Consider the following 15,056-nt stretch of genomic DNA (forward strand, 5'->3'; position numbering starts at 1 on the left):
TTGGGCAGCCAGCCCAGCGCTGGTGGCGGCGCCGGCCCCGGCTGGCGTTTCGCTCTGGGGCGCCCGGTCGCCTCCCACGGGAACGTTTCACGAGGCGCGCCGGTGCCGGCGGTGGGTGCCCTTTGGAGGGTGCCGTTTGGGTGGCATCCGCTGGAGGGCTGTACGAGCCCGACTTTGCGGCGCTTGGCTTTCGGATGACACAGCTTAACTGAAGCAGGGAAGAAGCAGCCGGGGCTGCAGCGCCCGCAGAAGCGGGGGAGGAAGGAGCAAAGCTCCCGGCAGCGGCCCGTCCTGCAGGCCGGAGCGAACCCGGGGCTCGACCCGCTTCGCCCCCGTGCAGGCGCCGCGCGGGCGAGCCCCGGGCTGGGCGCGCTCGGGGAGGGGGGGGGGGGTCTTCCGGAGGGAGGGGCGTGGCCACCGAGGGGCGGGACTTCCCCGGGGGGCGGGACGGAGCTCCATAGCGGAGGCTGCGGAGGGCTTGTGGGGGGGGGGGTGGCATTTGGGGGCGTGGCTTCCCCAGCAGTGGGGGGCGTGTTGGCCGCCCCCCCTCTGGTGAGGAAGCCCCGCCCCCCCGCCCCGCCGGCCCAGCGCTCATTGGCGGCGGCGCGGCGTGGGGGGTTGCCGTGGCGACGGGCGGCGGCGGCGGCGGCGGGCGCTGAGCATGGGCAGCGGCGGGTCGGCGGGGCGGGCGGAGCGGCTGCCGTCGGGGGCGGCGGAGCAGCTGTGCGGCGGCGAGCGGTGCCTGGAGCTGAGCGGCCGGGCGCTGCGGCGGGTGCCGGCAGCCGTGTGCGCCCTGCGCGGCCTGCAGAAGCTCTACATCAGCGGCGTGGGGCTGCGGGAGGTACCGGCCGAGCTGGCGGCCCTGCGCCACCTCCGCACCTTGGCCCTGGACGGCAACGAGCTGCTGGAGGTGCCCGAGGCGCTGTGCCACCTACCCCGCCTGGTCCACCTCTACCTGGGCCGCAACGGGCTGCGGGGGCTGCCGCCCGCCTTCGCCCAGCTGCAGAGCCTGCGCAGCCTCTGGCTGGAGGGCAACGTCGTGGCCCGCTTCCCCCGCGCCCTGCTGCGCCTGGCCGGCCTGCGCAGCCTGCAGCTGGGCGACAACCGCCTGGCCCGCCTGCCCGCCGCTCTGCCCCACATGGCCGGCCTGCGTGGCCTCTGGCTCTACGGCAACCGCTTCGAGGCCTTCCCCCCGGCCCTGCTGCGCATGGCCCAGCTGCGCGTGCTCGACCTCGACCGCAACCGCATCGCCCGCTTCCCCGACCTGACGCCGCTGCGCGGCCTGCGCCTGCTCTGCTACGACCGCAACCCGGCCCGGGCGCCGCCCCGCACCGGCCCCGCTGTCCGCCTCGTGGGCGACGGCGCCCGCGAGCTCATGGAGGCCCGCTGCCAGCGCCTCCAGGCCCACCAGCAGCAGGAGGTGGAGGAGGAGGAGGGCGCCACCGCCACCGAGGTGCCGCCGCCGGCCGCCGCCAGCTCCCCGCTGCCGCAGGGCAGCTCTCCCGCCTGCTCTCCGCCGGGGACGTGAGCCGCGGGGCAGCTGGCGCCACCAGCTCCCGGCGGGGCCGACGAGAAGTCCGGGCCAGGGGTCCCGGGGCCGGCATCTCCCACCAGGGCTGTGGACAGCGAGGATGGCCGCCGCCTGCATCTGCGAGTCTCGGGTCACGGTGACGGGTGGCCCCACGGGGGCCTTTGCTTCGGCAGGATGGTCACCAGCGGGAGACGCGGCGCTGTGAAAAGAGGGGAGTTTCCCACCGCCTGCTGCCGCCCGGCCTCCACAGGGGACCTTTGCTCCTGGCCGATGGCCCCACCGCTGTGGGGCAAGGCGGGGAGAAGCAGAGCTGTTTGCGTTTTTTTAAAGTGTGGACCCTGTGCCCTGAAGAGCAGCCAGGTTTGGGAATAAACCTCCTCTTGTCCCCAGGGTTCCCATCCCGCCACTGCACTTGGAGAGGAATCTCCCCGAGCTCCTCTTTCCACCTCTCAGGTTGGAGAAGAAGCTGATGGAAAAACCTTACGTGTGCACATGGTGTCCGGCGCCGAGCCTAGGCAGGGCTGCCTCGGCTCTGCGTGCGGTGGGAAGAGGAGCCCCGGGAACTGCCTTGCAGGCTGCTTCGACTTTCCCATCCCGTAAATGGGCACAGAAGCAGAAGCTGGTATGGACTGGGCCACCGGGATGGCATGCTGCGGGGCAGCAGGACGTCAGCGTCGCGCTTTCCGCCTCCTCTGCTCCAGGGCTCATCTGCAGCCTCGCTGTCCCTCTCCCCCTCCTCGAGCTAGGCATGTACCGAATCCTAGCAATAAAAAGCACAAACCTGAGGAAATCTGGTGTGAGAGAAAGAGGCGATGGGGGTCAGTTTTCAGGGAGGCTGCTGCGGGAAAGGGTGGGTTATTTTGAAAGTGTTGTAAACAGAGCGATGTTTCCTGGGGCGGGAGAACCAGCCTCACGGGCGCTTGCATTATTTTTAACATTCGAGGGACTCCTTTCTCTTCGGCCCGGCTCCGAATGGTGCTCCCGCTCTCCATCACTCCCCCTCGGCGCTTTTTGCTCCATCCTCTTGTCCCCCTCGCCCCAGAAGGAAGTTTCTCTCCGTGGCCCTGGGATGTGGTCTCTGCTCTCCACCCTGTTATTTGGCTCTGCTCCGGGCCAGCAGCCCATGGAGCCGGCAGGGAGCCGGAGCGGCCGAGGTGCTCTGGCCGTCAGCCTCCCTCCGCTCAGCTTTGGGGCTGCCCGATGCCCGTTTCCGGTCGGCTCTGGTGGGCAGGCAGGGGGGCATTGCGTGCGTGCTTGGGAGGAAGGTGGGCAAGGGTCCGGGTGTAGCGTTTGATGCGTGGATACGGCGACGGGGGTGTTGAGGAAACAGCCCCATAGCAGCAGGGCTGGGGCTAGGCGCTGACCCGCTGCGGTTGGTGCAAACGTTACGCGCTTCTGCTACGCGCGGGTGTAATGGGGATGCTGGGAGCAGCCTGCGAGGTGTGCATGCAGTGCATCATCCATACGTGTGTCTGGCTATATATATCTCTCTCTCTCTGCCCACTCGCAGAGGCCCGCATACAACAGTTTGTGTCTTCACCGCAGCTGGGAGCATGCTGCTATTTCCATCTGCTCCCGCTGACTGCATGCACAAAGGGACGGGCTCGGGGGATTGGGGCTGCTCGGACAGGCTTAATGCAACAGGATTGCTGCAAAAGCCTGGACATACTTCTTTTTCCCTCCACGCTCAGAGATGCAAACGGGCTCGGGTGTAACGTTCACCCCTAACAGCAGTGAGGACCCCAGGCTGGGGGAAGACGACACCTCCAACGCAAGGTTTCACTCTGCTCCCTGCGTTTGGAGTTTCTTTTACTTATTAAAGACCTATGTTCGCTGAATTATTTACTAGCGCAACCTGAGCCTCTGCAATCCCTGCCAGCACGCCAGGCTTCCCGGCCAGCCTGCGCACCCCCTCCTCTTGCAGCAGTGGTGGTTGCAAGCAGGCGCTCTCCTTCGGCAGAGCGTTGGCCCTGGACCACGGCTCCAGCGTCCGCCCCGTGAGGGACCTTCTTCCTTCAGGTGGTTTGTGGCCGGGTTTAACTCAAACACAGCGCTCAATATGAGAACTGCTGAGGCTGGGCCGCTCAGCACACCTGGGGGCTGAGCTCGCAGGGAGCGAGGGCAGCCGGGAAGCGTTGCTGAGCGGCTCTTGGGCACCGTCTGTGCGTGGTACCTCCATACCTGGCACTTCAACATACCGGAGCAGAGGAAAACCCCACAGGGGGAGGGACCCTCCATCCCAACCCATGAGTGCATCCATGCCCGGCTGGGATGTGGCTCCAGCCCCTCCGGCACGGCCACTGCCGCCCTCTGGCCCCCTGTGTCCCCCAAGGTTGGAGAAGGCTGGACATGCCTGTCACTGCATGGGACATCATTCTGCAAAGCTTGGGGACCCCGAGCCCTGCTCAGCACGCTGCCGAGGTGCTGGCCGGGGCAGCGCAACCCCTGCAACCACCACTGGCATCAACCTCACCTTATAGAAAAGCCCTGTGCCAGGGTTACTGCTGCTCTTAAACCCTCGCTAACAGGCTTCATTAGCAGGCCCAGCCCTGCACCGTTGGATGGATGCTGAGGACGGCTCCTGGCTTTGCAGCGGGTGTGGGGCTCCAGGTGATGCTGAGGGAGAGGGAGGCTTCATCTCCCTGCCCCTCCCTTAGAGCCCTTCCTCCCGCTGGCTGAGCCCAGACTCGGCTTCACCCCTGCTTAACGCCGAGCATACTCGCCCCAGGCCTGCAGATCCCTGCTCGGTGCTGGGGGAGGGTGCTCAGTGCTGGGGGGGTGCTCAGTGCTGGGAGGGTGTTCAGTGCCGCGGGGGGGGGGGGTCCTTGGTGCTGGGGGATGCTCAGTATTGTGGGATACTCAGTGCTGAGGGCTGCTTGGCGCCAGGGGGCTGCTTGGTGCTGAGGGGATGCTCAATATTGAGGGATGCTCAGTGCTGGGGGGGGAGGATGCTCATTGCCGGGAGGATGCTTGGTTGCATGCAAGTGACACTCCGACCCACCTCCCCACCCTGGGGAGCCCCTGCTGTGGTGCCGACGGTTAGGGAGCACCCCAGCAGCCAGTCCCCAGCCCCAGAGACACGGCACGCCAGGAGATGCTGACTGTCCTTTATTACTGAGAACAGGGGCTGCCTCCAGAAAACGAGGGGCCCCGCTCCCCAAAAATAGGATTATGCAAAGAAACCTCCCCCCCCGCAACCTCTGCCGCAGCTGGGCCGGAGATGCGCTGGGTTGATCCTCCACCCTCCAGCATCTCGCAAGCGCAATGTGAGTGTGTGTGTGTGTGGGGGGGGGGTTCTCGATTTTTTGTTACAAAATACATCGGCCCCGTCACGTCGGACGTCTCGTGCGAGCAGCCCTTCGCTCCAGCCACCCGCCGTCCACCGCTCAGTCCGGGCTTTTGTCTTTTTTTTTTTTTTTTCTTTTTCCTGTTTTTCCCATGTTTTGTACACCAGTTGGATGTTACCGTCACATGAAGAAAAGAGAGAGAGAGAGAGAGAGAGAGATACCTGAACAAGATACGGCTAAGATCTCTAGAGTTAAAAATGAACACGCACCTCCCGGGAAGCCAGCCGTAGAAAAGACAACTGTTCCCACGGGAACGGGGTGCCCGGGGGTGGTGTGGCAGGGGCACCCCAAACCCCGGGCGCCAGGGCTCCCGCCACCGCCGGCGTGTCCCACGGCAGGAGCGCGGGGCCTGCTCCGAGCAGCCCCCTGCCCGGCAGGACGCCGGGACCCGAGGATGCTGCACTGTGGTTTGGCGCACGAGCCTGTGCCCGCCCAGCTGATGGCCCCTTCCCTGGCGTCATAAACCTCTTCTTTTCCGTTAAAAAAGAGAGAATATGATAAAAATACAAATGTCCCTAAAAGCATTATTATTACTGTAGTAGCAGGTATTATTACTTCTCTCCAGGTTGACCGAAACTGTCTAAAGAGGGACTTGTGCGGCCACTGAGCCCTCCCCAGCTGCACAGACGGCCCCGGGGACGGTCGCGGTGCCAGCAGTTCGCCCAGCCCGGGCCGCTCACCTCCTCCCAACCCCAGGCAGGAGCCGGTGCTCTTCGCGGGGGTGACGTGGCCCTTGCGTTGGGGGGGCACCCAGAGCCGCGGCCGGTGCTGTGCAACCAGGCGGTCGGTCCTCAGGGATGTCTCCGTGCCGACTCGCAGGGGCTGCCGGGGCCGGACGCGCAAATAAAAGGCGCCGTCGCCCTGCCCGGGTTAGTTCACCAGGGTGCAGCTGGGAGGCTGAAATGGCTGCTCCGTTCCCATTTTTTTTGGGGGGGGGGGGCGGATTTGGTGCAGCATGTCCCTGCTTGCCCCACCAGCAATAAATAAAGCCTGCACAGCTGCTCCCGGGGCAGGAAGAAACGGCGCAGCAGAGCAGGCGGGGAGGCCCAGCCAGGCTGGGCCTCCCAGCCAGGCTGGGCAGGGCCCCAGCCAGGCCCCCAGCCCGGCCCGTTAGCCCCGACGAGAGCTATCATGATGCTTGTAAAAACGTGCCTATCACAAAGAGCACTAGGTGCCTGTACACGGGCTAGAAAACACCAGAACACAGGGACGACATCGACAAGATAAAAGACTCTTAACGCTCTAAAAAAAAGTGGGCTCACGACTGTACACGGCCTGTCCGGCCCATCGTCCGGCCGGGCCGGCGAGAGCGGCGGTCCTTGCGGCCCGCCGGGGCCTTCCCTGGCCCAGGCCAGTGGGAAGAGCAGCCCAGATCGGGCGCCGATGGCTTGCTCCAAGCTGCGGGATGGCCCGCGACCGGCAGTGCGGTGTGGCTAGCCGGGGCCTTGGCTCCGCCAGCATCCAACCTCCAGCCCCAGCAGGTGGGCAGGGGTCCAGCAGGAGCTGGCGCACGGGGGGCTCGGGGGGCTCGCTGCTGCCGGTGAGACCCAGCAGAGCAGGAAGACTAGTGATGGGGGAGCACCACCAAGCAAGGGCTTCGCTCCTGCAGGGACGCAGCCAGCTTCAGGCTTGCTCCGGGTGTCCTGGCATCTGTGACGGCGCAGAGGTGTCCATGCCCACGCAGGGCCCTACCTGAGATTGCTGCTGAGGTCGTAGCACCCTTGCCTGCCTCTTGCCTCCCCTCCTCCAGAGGCCCCTGGAGAGGGCTCGGCAGACGCCCCCCCTTGACATGCCTCCATCCTCAAGGCCAAGGTCTAACGGGTGCCCCTTCACCAGCGGCATCCAGCCTCAAGGAGCTCAGCTGAACCGGATACAGGGTTCTCCATGTCACCCTGCCAGGGCTGCATGGGAATACGTGTGCTGGCCAGCATCTGCAGCCTCCATCAGCAACATCCTTCTTGCCTGCTGCCAGTCCTGGTGGAGCAATGGATCATCATGGTGGAAACCAAGAGGCTTGGTGATGTCACCTGCTGGGGACGGGGATGGGTCCCGGCAGGTATGTGTCATATCCAACGCTGCTGTGGTCCTGCTGGACACGCTCCACCACCAGCCAACTCCCGACACAGTGGTCAGGCTGATCCTGGCCCTGCATCCACGGTGGGGAGTCACCGCTGACCCCATCAGTCCACGAGTGGAGGACCCACTAAGCACTGCCTGCCCTGCAGGGCCATCCCACCGCCAGGTAGCCCCATCCGTCACTTCCCAGGCCCTGTCCCCGGTGCGTGCTCAGCTCCCGCGGCCAGTCCGACCCCGTCTCAGGGGGAGCTGCTGTCCTGGCGTCCACCGCCCAGCTGCCCCAGGGGTCTGGCACGCGAATTTGGGTGGGAGCTGAACGGGGCAGGGGGGAGTACAGCTTTGGGACTGGCATCGTGGGAGTGAGGGTGGCATCTGCCTGGGACATAGGTAATGGTACTTCAGCCATCCCCTTCCTCCAACAGCACCCGGACCCCAGCACGGTGGCCCTCCGGCCAGCCAGGCAGGGGCTGCTGTACCGCTGCCCGGCTCAGGGCTCAGCCCTTGCCCAGCTCGGCCGGGAAGGTGCTCAGGGTGGGGATAACGGACAACTGCTGGCTCGCCCCCTCCAGCCTTGGCTCCGGAGGCTGTGGAGGGTGCAGGACGCGGCAGGCGTAGCGGCATCCCCGGAGGCGTGCATGGGTCCTGCGGGGTCCCTGGCCTGGGGCCGGCCGCAGCTCGCTCCCTACTGCCGGCCAGGCAGGGACGAGGCTCCTGAAGTCCCGCTCTCGCTGAGCCCAAGGAGAGAAGTAAAGCAACAAAACCAACCGAACGAAATAAATAAACGAGCCCGCTTTGGCTAACGCACTGTGTGTCATGGCTTCTGATCCCAGGAGCCACCGTACGGCCAGGGCACGGCTGGCCGGCTCGTCCTGCCCAGCCATGGGGACCTGGGGGGGACGGGGGGAGGCAGGGCAGGGGGGACTGCTGCCAGCACCCCCCCGGAGGCAGGACGCAGGCTCCGGCTGCCCCGCTGGGGTGACGCCGGTGGCTCGGAGAGGTTTTATTGAGGGGGAAGGGGATGGGGACGGCGGGGGTGTCCCCTCTCATGCAGGAAGGGACCGCGGGGGCAGAGGGGCTCCCAGCGGGGGGGGGGTGCGTGGTGGCTGGAAGCACTTGGAGAAGGGGACGGGGGGGACACTGGTGGGGGGGGCGTCATTCCTTCTTGCACCACGTCCCCAAGTGCCGTTTCGTCGCAGCCCCTCCCCCGCCCCATGGTCCTGGGCGCCTCTGGGTCCCCTCCGACCACAGGGCCGCCATGTCCCGTCGGCCCCTCGGCTCCTCGCCCGCACCAGCAGCCCCACAGAGCCCGGGGGCGCGTGGCCGGGGCCGGGCAGTGCTCAGGCGCCGGCGCTCAGGCCTTCAGCTGGTGCCACTGTGCCACCGCCTGCCGCGGGCGGGCGATCATGTCCTTCCAGTGCTTCACCTCGCCGGGGCCGCTCTTCCACGAAAGGTAGATCTGTGGGGGGGGGGGAACGACACACACAGCCCGTGGGACCTGCAGCATGGGTCCCCCGCGACCACCCCGTCCCTCCCCACGCCTCTCCCAAAGCAGCGCCCCGAGATGCTCCCGCAGCATCGCTCAGGGCCGGCTTTGGGCTCTCACAGGTCGGCAGCCATCCGTACACCTCGGCCGCTGGCGTTTACCCGGTACCTCTTTCCTCCCTGTTTTGCACCCAGCTGTTTTGCCCCTCGGCCCCCCCCTCCCCCCCGGGGAAGCAGCAGCCTCTGCTTTGCCCCTTCTGCTGGCCCCCGTCCCATTTGCAGACAGCTTCATCCCAGCGCGGCCGTCGGTGGCATCCGAATGAGCCACGAGGCGCAGCCCTCTCCAACGCAGGGCAGGTTATTTTTATCCATTGATTTTCCATACGGCGACGCGGCAAATGTGTGTGTGTGTGTCAACCTTCTCCACGGCTGACAGCCGAGACGTGTGTCACCGAGGCAGCTAATGGAGCCCGCGGCTGCCGCTTCAGCTAAGGGGATTGTGGCGCCTGATCTGAGCTTGCACAACGCTGGTAATTAGTCAATCAAAAATTATTAGCACGTTGCCAGCCACGGCACCGTGGCCGGGCCCGTGAAGGGCACTCTCCTCTCCTTCCCGCTTGCCGCACTCAGCCGTTCGCAGCGGCGCTCTGCTCTGTCGCTGCGTCGCTGCCAACAGGGTTAATGCAAAGCCAAGGCAGCACAGACGCTGTCCGTCTGTCCTCGCAGCCACGGTGTCATGCTCAGCTTGGTGCTAGAAATACCTCCTGGTGGCGACTGCCTGGGCTGGCTCAGCCCTGCGGTCCCCCCGGCGATGTCCCCTCTGGGGCTGCGCCCATGGCAGAGCCAGGACCTCTGCCCCTAACCCGCGCCCTCACCTCGTCTGTGCCGAAACGCTCTGGCTGCCTCCTGGGTTTAATTCAATGTACATGTTTGCTTTATTACAACGCTGCATTTGGGAATAATTGACTCTCTGCGGTGAGCAGTAATAACGGAGATTACTGCACTCGTTTATCATCGTTACCATAATGAGTGGAGAGCTGTATGGATTTAACGTAAATCAAATTGAGAGCGGATTAATTTTTCTGTTGTTATTGTTACTGGGACACACCAAGTAATCCTGTCACCACTGAGAACGGGGCCGGGGCCCTCGCTGGGAGCTGTGGGGCTGAGACACGGTGCCGCAGCAGCACCCACACTGCCTGGGCCTGGCCGCAGGTCCCTGCTCGCTGGATGCTGCAACCACGAGGCTCTGCTGCACGTGGCTCGTGGGGAGCTCTGTCACCCCCTAAAAGGACAAACCTGCAGCAACCAGCCTTGCAAGCTCTTTACTCAGGCACGCGAGTGCCCAGGTTCCAGCGTGCCCACCATGCAGCCCCACACCTGGGGCTGGTGCTGCTGCAGCGGGGGATCTGGCGCTCCACCTGGAGCCGCAGCCTAAGGAAGCAATCTGGGGCTTTGATTTTTGCCTCGCTATAAATAGACTGTCATCAGATCCAAGTTCACCCTGGAGCAGGTTGTGCTGTAGAGCGGTGTGAAGCATGCTGCGGGGAGACTGGGCGGAGGGAGGTGCGCGGCACCTCCGGCATCATTTCCAGCCAGAAACTAATCGGAGGGGCTGAAGCACAAGAAGAGCGCAACACCAGCACGGGTTCAGCCTTGGATCCCGGCTGGGTTTGCTTTGGTCAGGTGGTGCTGGGTGCCCCACTGGCCCAGGTGAGCTGGGGCCATTCCTCTCAGGTGGGCGTGCAGCCCCTCACCCCGCTCGCACTGCTGTCAGGAAATGGAGGGGCTGAAGTTTGTTGCTGGCTCCTGACACTTCTCAGCTCACTTTTGCCAGCTGGCTGACAAACTGTTATTTGTGCTAACAAGCTCCACGGCCTGTCTCCACCAGGATTTGAACCAGCCCTCGTCTGGCCAGGAATGGCAGCTAACTCCCACCAGAGATTTGGTTGGTGGCCTCAGTCTCACTTCTGATGAATCAGTCCTCACTCCAGACATCACAGCTGGTGGTAGGGGTCTCAGAAGAGTCTCAGCCTGGGCCAGATATGGAAGAGAAAGTCCAATCAAAAAGAGATCCATATGGGCTCCATCTTCCTCTCTAGCTTGCCTTCTCCAGAGAAGTGGGATGGGGACAGAGCACAGCAGTGGAGACTCTAATGCCTGCCCAGGCTTGCAGCTGCTACCTGCAGCCTCGGTCCTTTGCAGAAACCTTCGTCCAGAGCACCAGCATGACAATTCCTTCTGCTTCTTGGCTGAGAAACAATTGCTCCAGACTTCACCACGGAGTGAGAGCTCCTCTCTCAGCCAGACTGCTAGCAAAATCCAATGCAGCTCCTAACCCAACACTTGGGTCCGAAATCCTGCAGTGATGGCCATGAGAAAGTTGGAAGAACACCTAGATTAGCATGAGTGGCACTTTAAATCCCCATCCAGACTCCAAGCAAGGGTCAGCATGGGGAAAGGCCATGCAGAAATAGTGCTGGGAAGACACAGGAACTATCTGTTGCTCTTTTTCTTCCTCTTGGCAGATGCACTCCAGACCACGCTGCCTCACTCAGGTGATGCTGAGCCCACAGAGACAGCACCAGTTGTATCCAACAGAGATGGCTGCACTCTTCAGGTCAATGTATGGTCTTGGATGTTCCCCAGATGCTGCCCCTTGGCAGGATACATATTGCCTAGGGGCTTGGACTTCTATGCTGAGCTGGTGGTGCCTGGTGTTGTCTCTCTGGACCTGTGAGATTTCTCTGCAGCCTGCAGGAAGACTGCAGTGTGCTGAGTCCTGCTGTCCATGCAATCCCTGCTTGGAGACCACGTGGATGAACAGCCAAACTGATGCTGAGTGTGCCCAGGTGCAGAGAGGTTGAGAAAAAGATGCTTGGCAAATTAGGTCACTATAACCATCGTGTTGCACCAGGCTCAGACCTCCCATCCCACCATATGCTGGTGGCACTGCAATACCTGTGTCCATTGGCAGTGGCAGGTCCGGCTGAGGGCCGCTGCCCATGTCTGTGGCGTGTGCTCTGGAGCGTGGCAGAGGCGCATGGCCTGTGGTCATGGTGTGAAGCCGAGGTGCTTTGGTAGAGGAATGGCATGAGATGTGGGCATGCGCGGAAGGAATCAGGTGCCTGTGGCCTGAGTCGGTGCTGCTTGGCAGGGGAGACAAGGCTCTGCAGCCAGCAGCAATGCTACCGTGGACCTGTGCTGTACGTGGCGTGCAGGGAGGGCAGCGGGCCTCTCTCTAGCTTGTACTAACAACCCCGCTGCAAACAACTATCATGTTTCAAAGCCCGTTCCCTGCACCCCCAACGTGAGAACTCGGGTGGCAGCCAGCTGCAGTCTCTCCTGCCTTCCTGGTGTCTGGCTTCGGTGGCAGCTGGGCCATCAGCTCCTGCCTCCCCTCCATGGCCCCCTTGCCTGTGCCCTCACCCTGCGCGCAGGAGGACAAGCCCTGGCCCGTGTGACAGCAGGACCCACCTTGCCGATGACATCATTCCGGCTCAGCCTGTCCTTGTCCATGACGGTGATGACGATGGTCGTCTCACGCAGCCGCTCAGTGGGGATGTCGAAGGCGAAGGACTCATTGAAGACGGGGTTCAGGCACCGCTTCATGACTACTGTCTTCTTCTTCTCCACCCGCTTGTCTTTGTACATCAGCCACACCTTCACGTAGGGGTCTGGGGGGACAGTACACTGCTCTTAGGACTTCAGCTAGGCCCTTCCTTGATTCCTGCAATGTGCAAGTGAGCAGGACGGCTTCCCTTCCGCCTGGGAGACATCGGGGCAGTCACTGCCTGAGCCAGCAGGACGCTGGCCATGCCCAGAGATGGGGACTGGGTGCTCATACCTGATGTCCCTCCGATGTCCATGGCTTTGAGGTTCCGTGCTTTGATGATGTTCACAATGATGGAGTTGGCAGAGGGGTTGTAGCACAGGGACAGGAGCAGCTCTCCTCGGCTTCCCTGTGAGATGGAGAGGCCATTAGGGCACAGCCCAGTACCCGGACAGGCTATTTGGGATATTTAAACCCTTTATTTAACTTATAGATTTGGGAAGAAAAACACAAGCTCCCCAGCTCCCCCTTAAAAGTCAAACCTTTTCCTTCAAGAAACAGTAAAACAGAAACCTGCTTTGTCCTGATAACAAGCAGCTGACACAGACAGGACAGCAAACGCTAGGGGACAGCATGCAATCCCTTTGCGCTCCAGCATGTGTTTCTACAGAGTGAAGTCACCCAAGCTCAGGTGGATTTGCTCCCTCAGAGCTGCCTTTTGCAGGGGTTCCTGCCAGCTGACAGCATGTCAGGCAGGTCAGCTCACCAGTGACCCATTCCTGGACTGATGAGGCCTCTGGGTACTGGGGATCTGGTCAGAGCACTCCCATCTGGGAACCCCACAGGGCCACCCTTGCCAGCACCCATCCCTGGTCGGGCCAGAAGGCCTGGCTCTGCAGGGGCCAGGGATATCTGCTGGGATATCACAGCAACCTGGGGTATTTCTTCCTCAAGGACTGTCCCCCAGGACTGTGGGGTAGGATGAAAGGCATAGTTAATTCCTGCCACATCCTTGGCCTGGGAGACTGTGGCAGACAAGCAAGGGCCTTACGCTGCCATCGCTGCAGGGCTTCAGGTCCTTCCAGAAGGTCTGCATCTGGGTGAGGTCCACTTTGTTGAGGGGGATGGACACCTCCCCAATGGGGTCATTACGGCTGAAGCGGTCATAGTCCAGGACCTGGAGGTACAGCACTCGCTGCACCACCTTCTCATAGGGGAAACCTGCACCAGAGATGGAGGCAGAGAAGATGAGGAGGGAACTTGCCAAAGGGCTGGAGAGCAAGCCCAGCCAAACTGCGCAGCCTATGTGTGTGCTGGTGCCCATAGGGCTGTCCAGCACCAACACCAGGGGAGCATTCCCCTCCCTCCAGCACTGAGGAGGGGAATGTTCGTGTCTGACAGTGGATGAAGAACAGACTGTGGCCCTGGGCATTCACCATGCTTTGGAGGAGCTGCACGGCTTCAAGCCATTGCTCTAGCGCTTCACAAGAGAGTAAAAGTCACCCATGTGCTCCCGCAGGTGCCTGCGTGGCCTCAGGCATGCATCAGGCCCTACCCGGGTTGGGAAGGAGCCTCTCATCCAGCGCTGGCTGGACACAGAGCAAACACCTTCAGCGACAGCCTGGCCTCTGTGGCTCTGAAAACTCTGCTCATCACTGGTGGCCACTGCATTGGCAGCTCAGGCTGCGCCAGTCCTGCCCTGATCACTTTGTCCCTGCTGGGCTCTCCAGTCCAGGGTGCGTGGTGGAGGCTGGCTGGGGGCACCCAGGGGAGGGGAAATGGCAGTGTGGAGGGTCTGCCCCAGGCCATGAGGACAAGCCCAGTCCAGCCCAACTCAGCCTGCCCTTACCTTCAAAGAGGAAGGTCTCATTCCAATGCGGGTTCAGGTTCTTCCGCTTCACCTTGGTTTCCAGCTTGTGCTTCTTGTCGGGGAGCAGGTAGATCTTGACAAAGGGGTCACTTGTGCCACTGAAGTCCTTGGCTGGCAGCTCCTGGGCCTTCATGATCTTGACAGTGAGGGTGGACTCCTGGAAGTTGTAGCCAACGCTGAACTGGATGCGACCCAGGTTCTCCCGGCTGGAGCTGTCGTGTCCCTCGTCGTCCTCGGAGCCTGGGGAGAGCTGTGGCACGGAGAGAATGGGCTGTGAGCACAGGGCTGTCATCGCAGACGTGGCTCCTCTGCCAGCAAGGCATGCCGTGGCAGAGGGCTGCGCTGCCTGTGCCACAGGGCAGTCAGTGTCATGCCTCACTTTCTGCTCTGTGGAAGAAATAAGCCCGTCCCAACCTACTCTGGAGTGACCTCTGGAGTGACTGACTGGTGCTGGAAACCCACATCAGGACCGGCAACCCCCCTGCTGAGAGGGATGCTGGCATCCCATGGGGCTGCCCCCAGCCCTCCTGGCCTCCTCTGCTGCACAGATGCGAAAGCAGCCCCTCAGCAGAGCCATCAGGCTCCACCACCTCCTGCTGCCCTCTGGTCCCCCTCTCAGCGCCTGCGGGCAGTGGCCATGTCTTCACCACACCACTGCCAGCAGACACAGGGCCCTGCACCCTTTGCTCTATTTGGACAAATAACTAATCTCCAGATCCATGGCCTCAGGCCCTTGCAGCTGTCTGGGGAGCTGTCAGAGGGGATCAGCTTCTCCCTGTCTCCCTGCCATGGGCGTCTCCTTAGACGACTCCTGCTTCTGCTCCGTGCATTCGCTTCCCGGGGATTGGGAGCACCAATTAGCCAAATTCCTGCTGACAGCCCGTCCGTCACGTCTCCAGAGTCGGCTCCCTCATGCCGACCTGGGGGGACGGGCTGTGTCACCTCGCAGGGGACTCAGTCGACCCAGGGGCACACTGGTCGCAGCACCTGGGTGCGAGGGGGGGCCTGGGGGCTCATCAGAGTGGGGCTAGAACGTGCTGAGCCTCTTGCGGCAGAGGGTGGGAGCAGGGAAGAGCTGAGGGAGAGTGCGGCGAGATGCTAGGCTTGTGCACAGAGAGGGAGAGCTTAAACCATCCTGGCACCAACTCACAGGGGTGGAGTCTAGGATGCAGCCACCCCACAGAGCATAGGTGCTCA

At 62.8% G+C, this 15,056-nt stretch overlaps 2 protein-coding genes across 6 annotated transcripts in view; one reads left to right on the plus strand and one right to left on the minus strand.

Moving 5' to 3' along the window:
* The first annotated feature begins 661 nt into the window (after nucleotides 1-661).
* Nucleotides 662-2,404, plus strand: LRRC10B (leucine rich repeat containing 10B). The gene has a single exon (XM_068944047.1). The coding sequence runs from the start codon at nucleotides 662-664 to the stop codon at nucleotides 1,526-1,528; it is 867 nt and encodes a 288-aa protein (XP_068800148.1). The 3' UTR covers nucleotides 1,529-2,404.
* A 2,220-nt stretch (nucleotides 2,405-4,624) lies between these two features.
* Nucleotides 4,625-15,056, minus strand: part of SYT7 (synaptotagmin 7) — a 41,946-nt gene continuing 31,514 nt past the window's right edge. For 3 of the 5 annotated variants that reach the window (XM_068944253.1, XM_068944252.1, XM_068944251.1), the window contains 5 exons: nucleotides 13,839-14,109; nucleotides 13,041-13,210; nucleotides 12,284-12,398; nucleotides 11,914-12,113; nucleotides 4,625-8,410 (listed from right to left, as the gene is read on the minus strand). In XM_068944253.1, the coding sequence (XP_068800354.1) occupies nucleotides 8,306-8,410; nucleotides 11,914-12,113; nucleotides 12,284-12,398; nucleotides 13,041-13,210; nucleotides 13,839-14,109 (861 nt within the window). In that variant the 3' untranslated portion in view covers nucleotides 4,625-8,305. The remainder of the gene's footprint in view (nucleotides 8,411-11,913; nucleotides 12,114-12,283; nucleotides 12,399-13,040; nucleotides 13,211-13,838; nucleotides 14,110-15,056) is intronic. The other 2 variants (XR_011141224.1, XR_011141225.1) reach the window with 2 other exon arrangements.

Source organism: Struthio camelus, chromosome 5 (assembly GCF_040807025.1).
Source record: "Struthio camelus isolate bStrCam1 chromosome 5, bStrCam1.hap1, whole genome shotgun sequence".
Classification (NCBI taxonomy): Eukaryota; Metazoa; Chordata; class Aves; order Struthioniformes; family Struthionidae; genus Struthio; species Struthio camelus.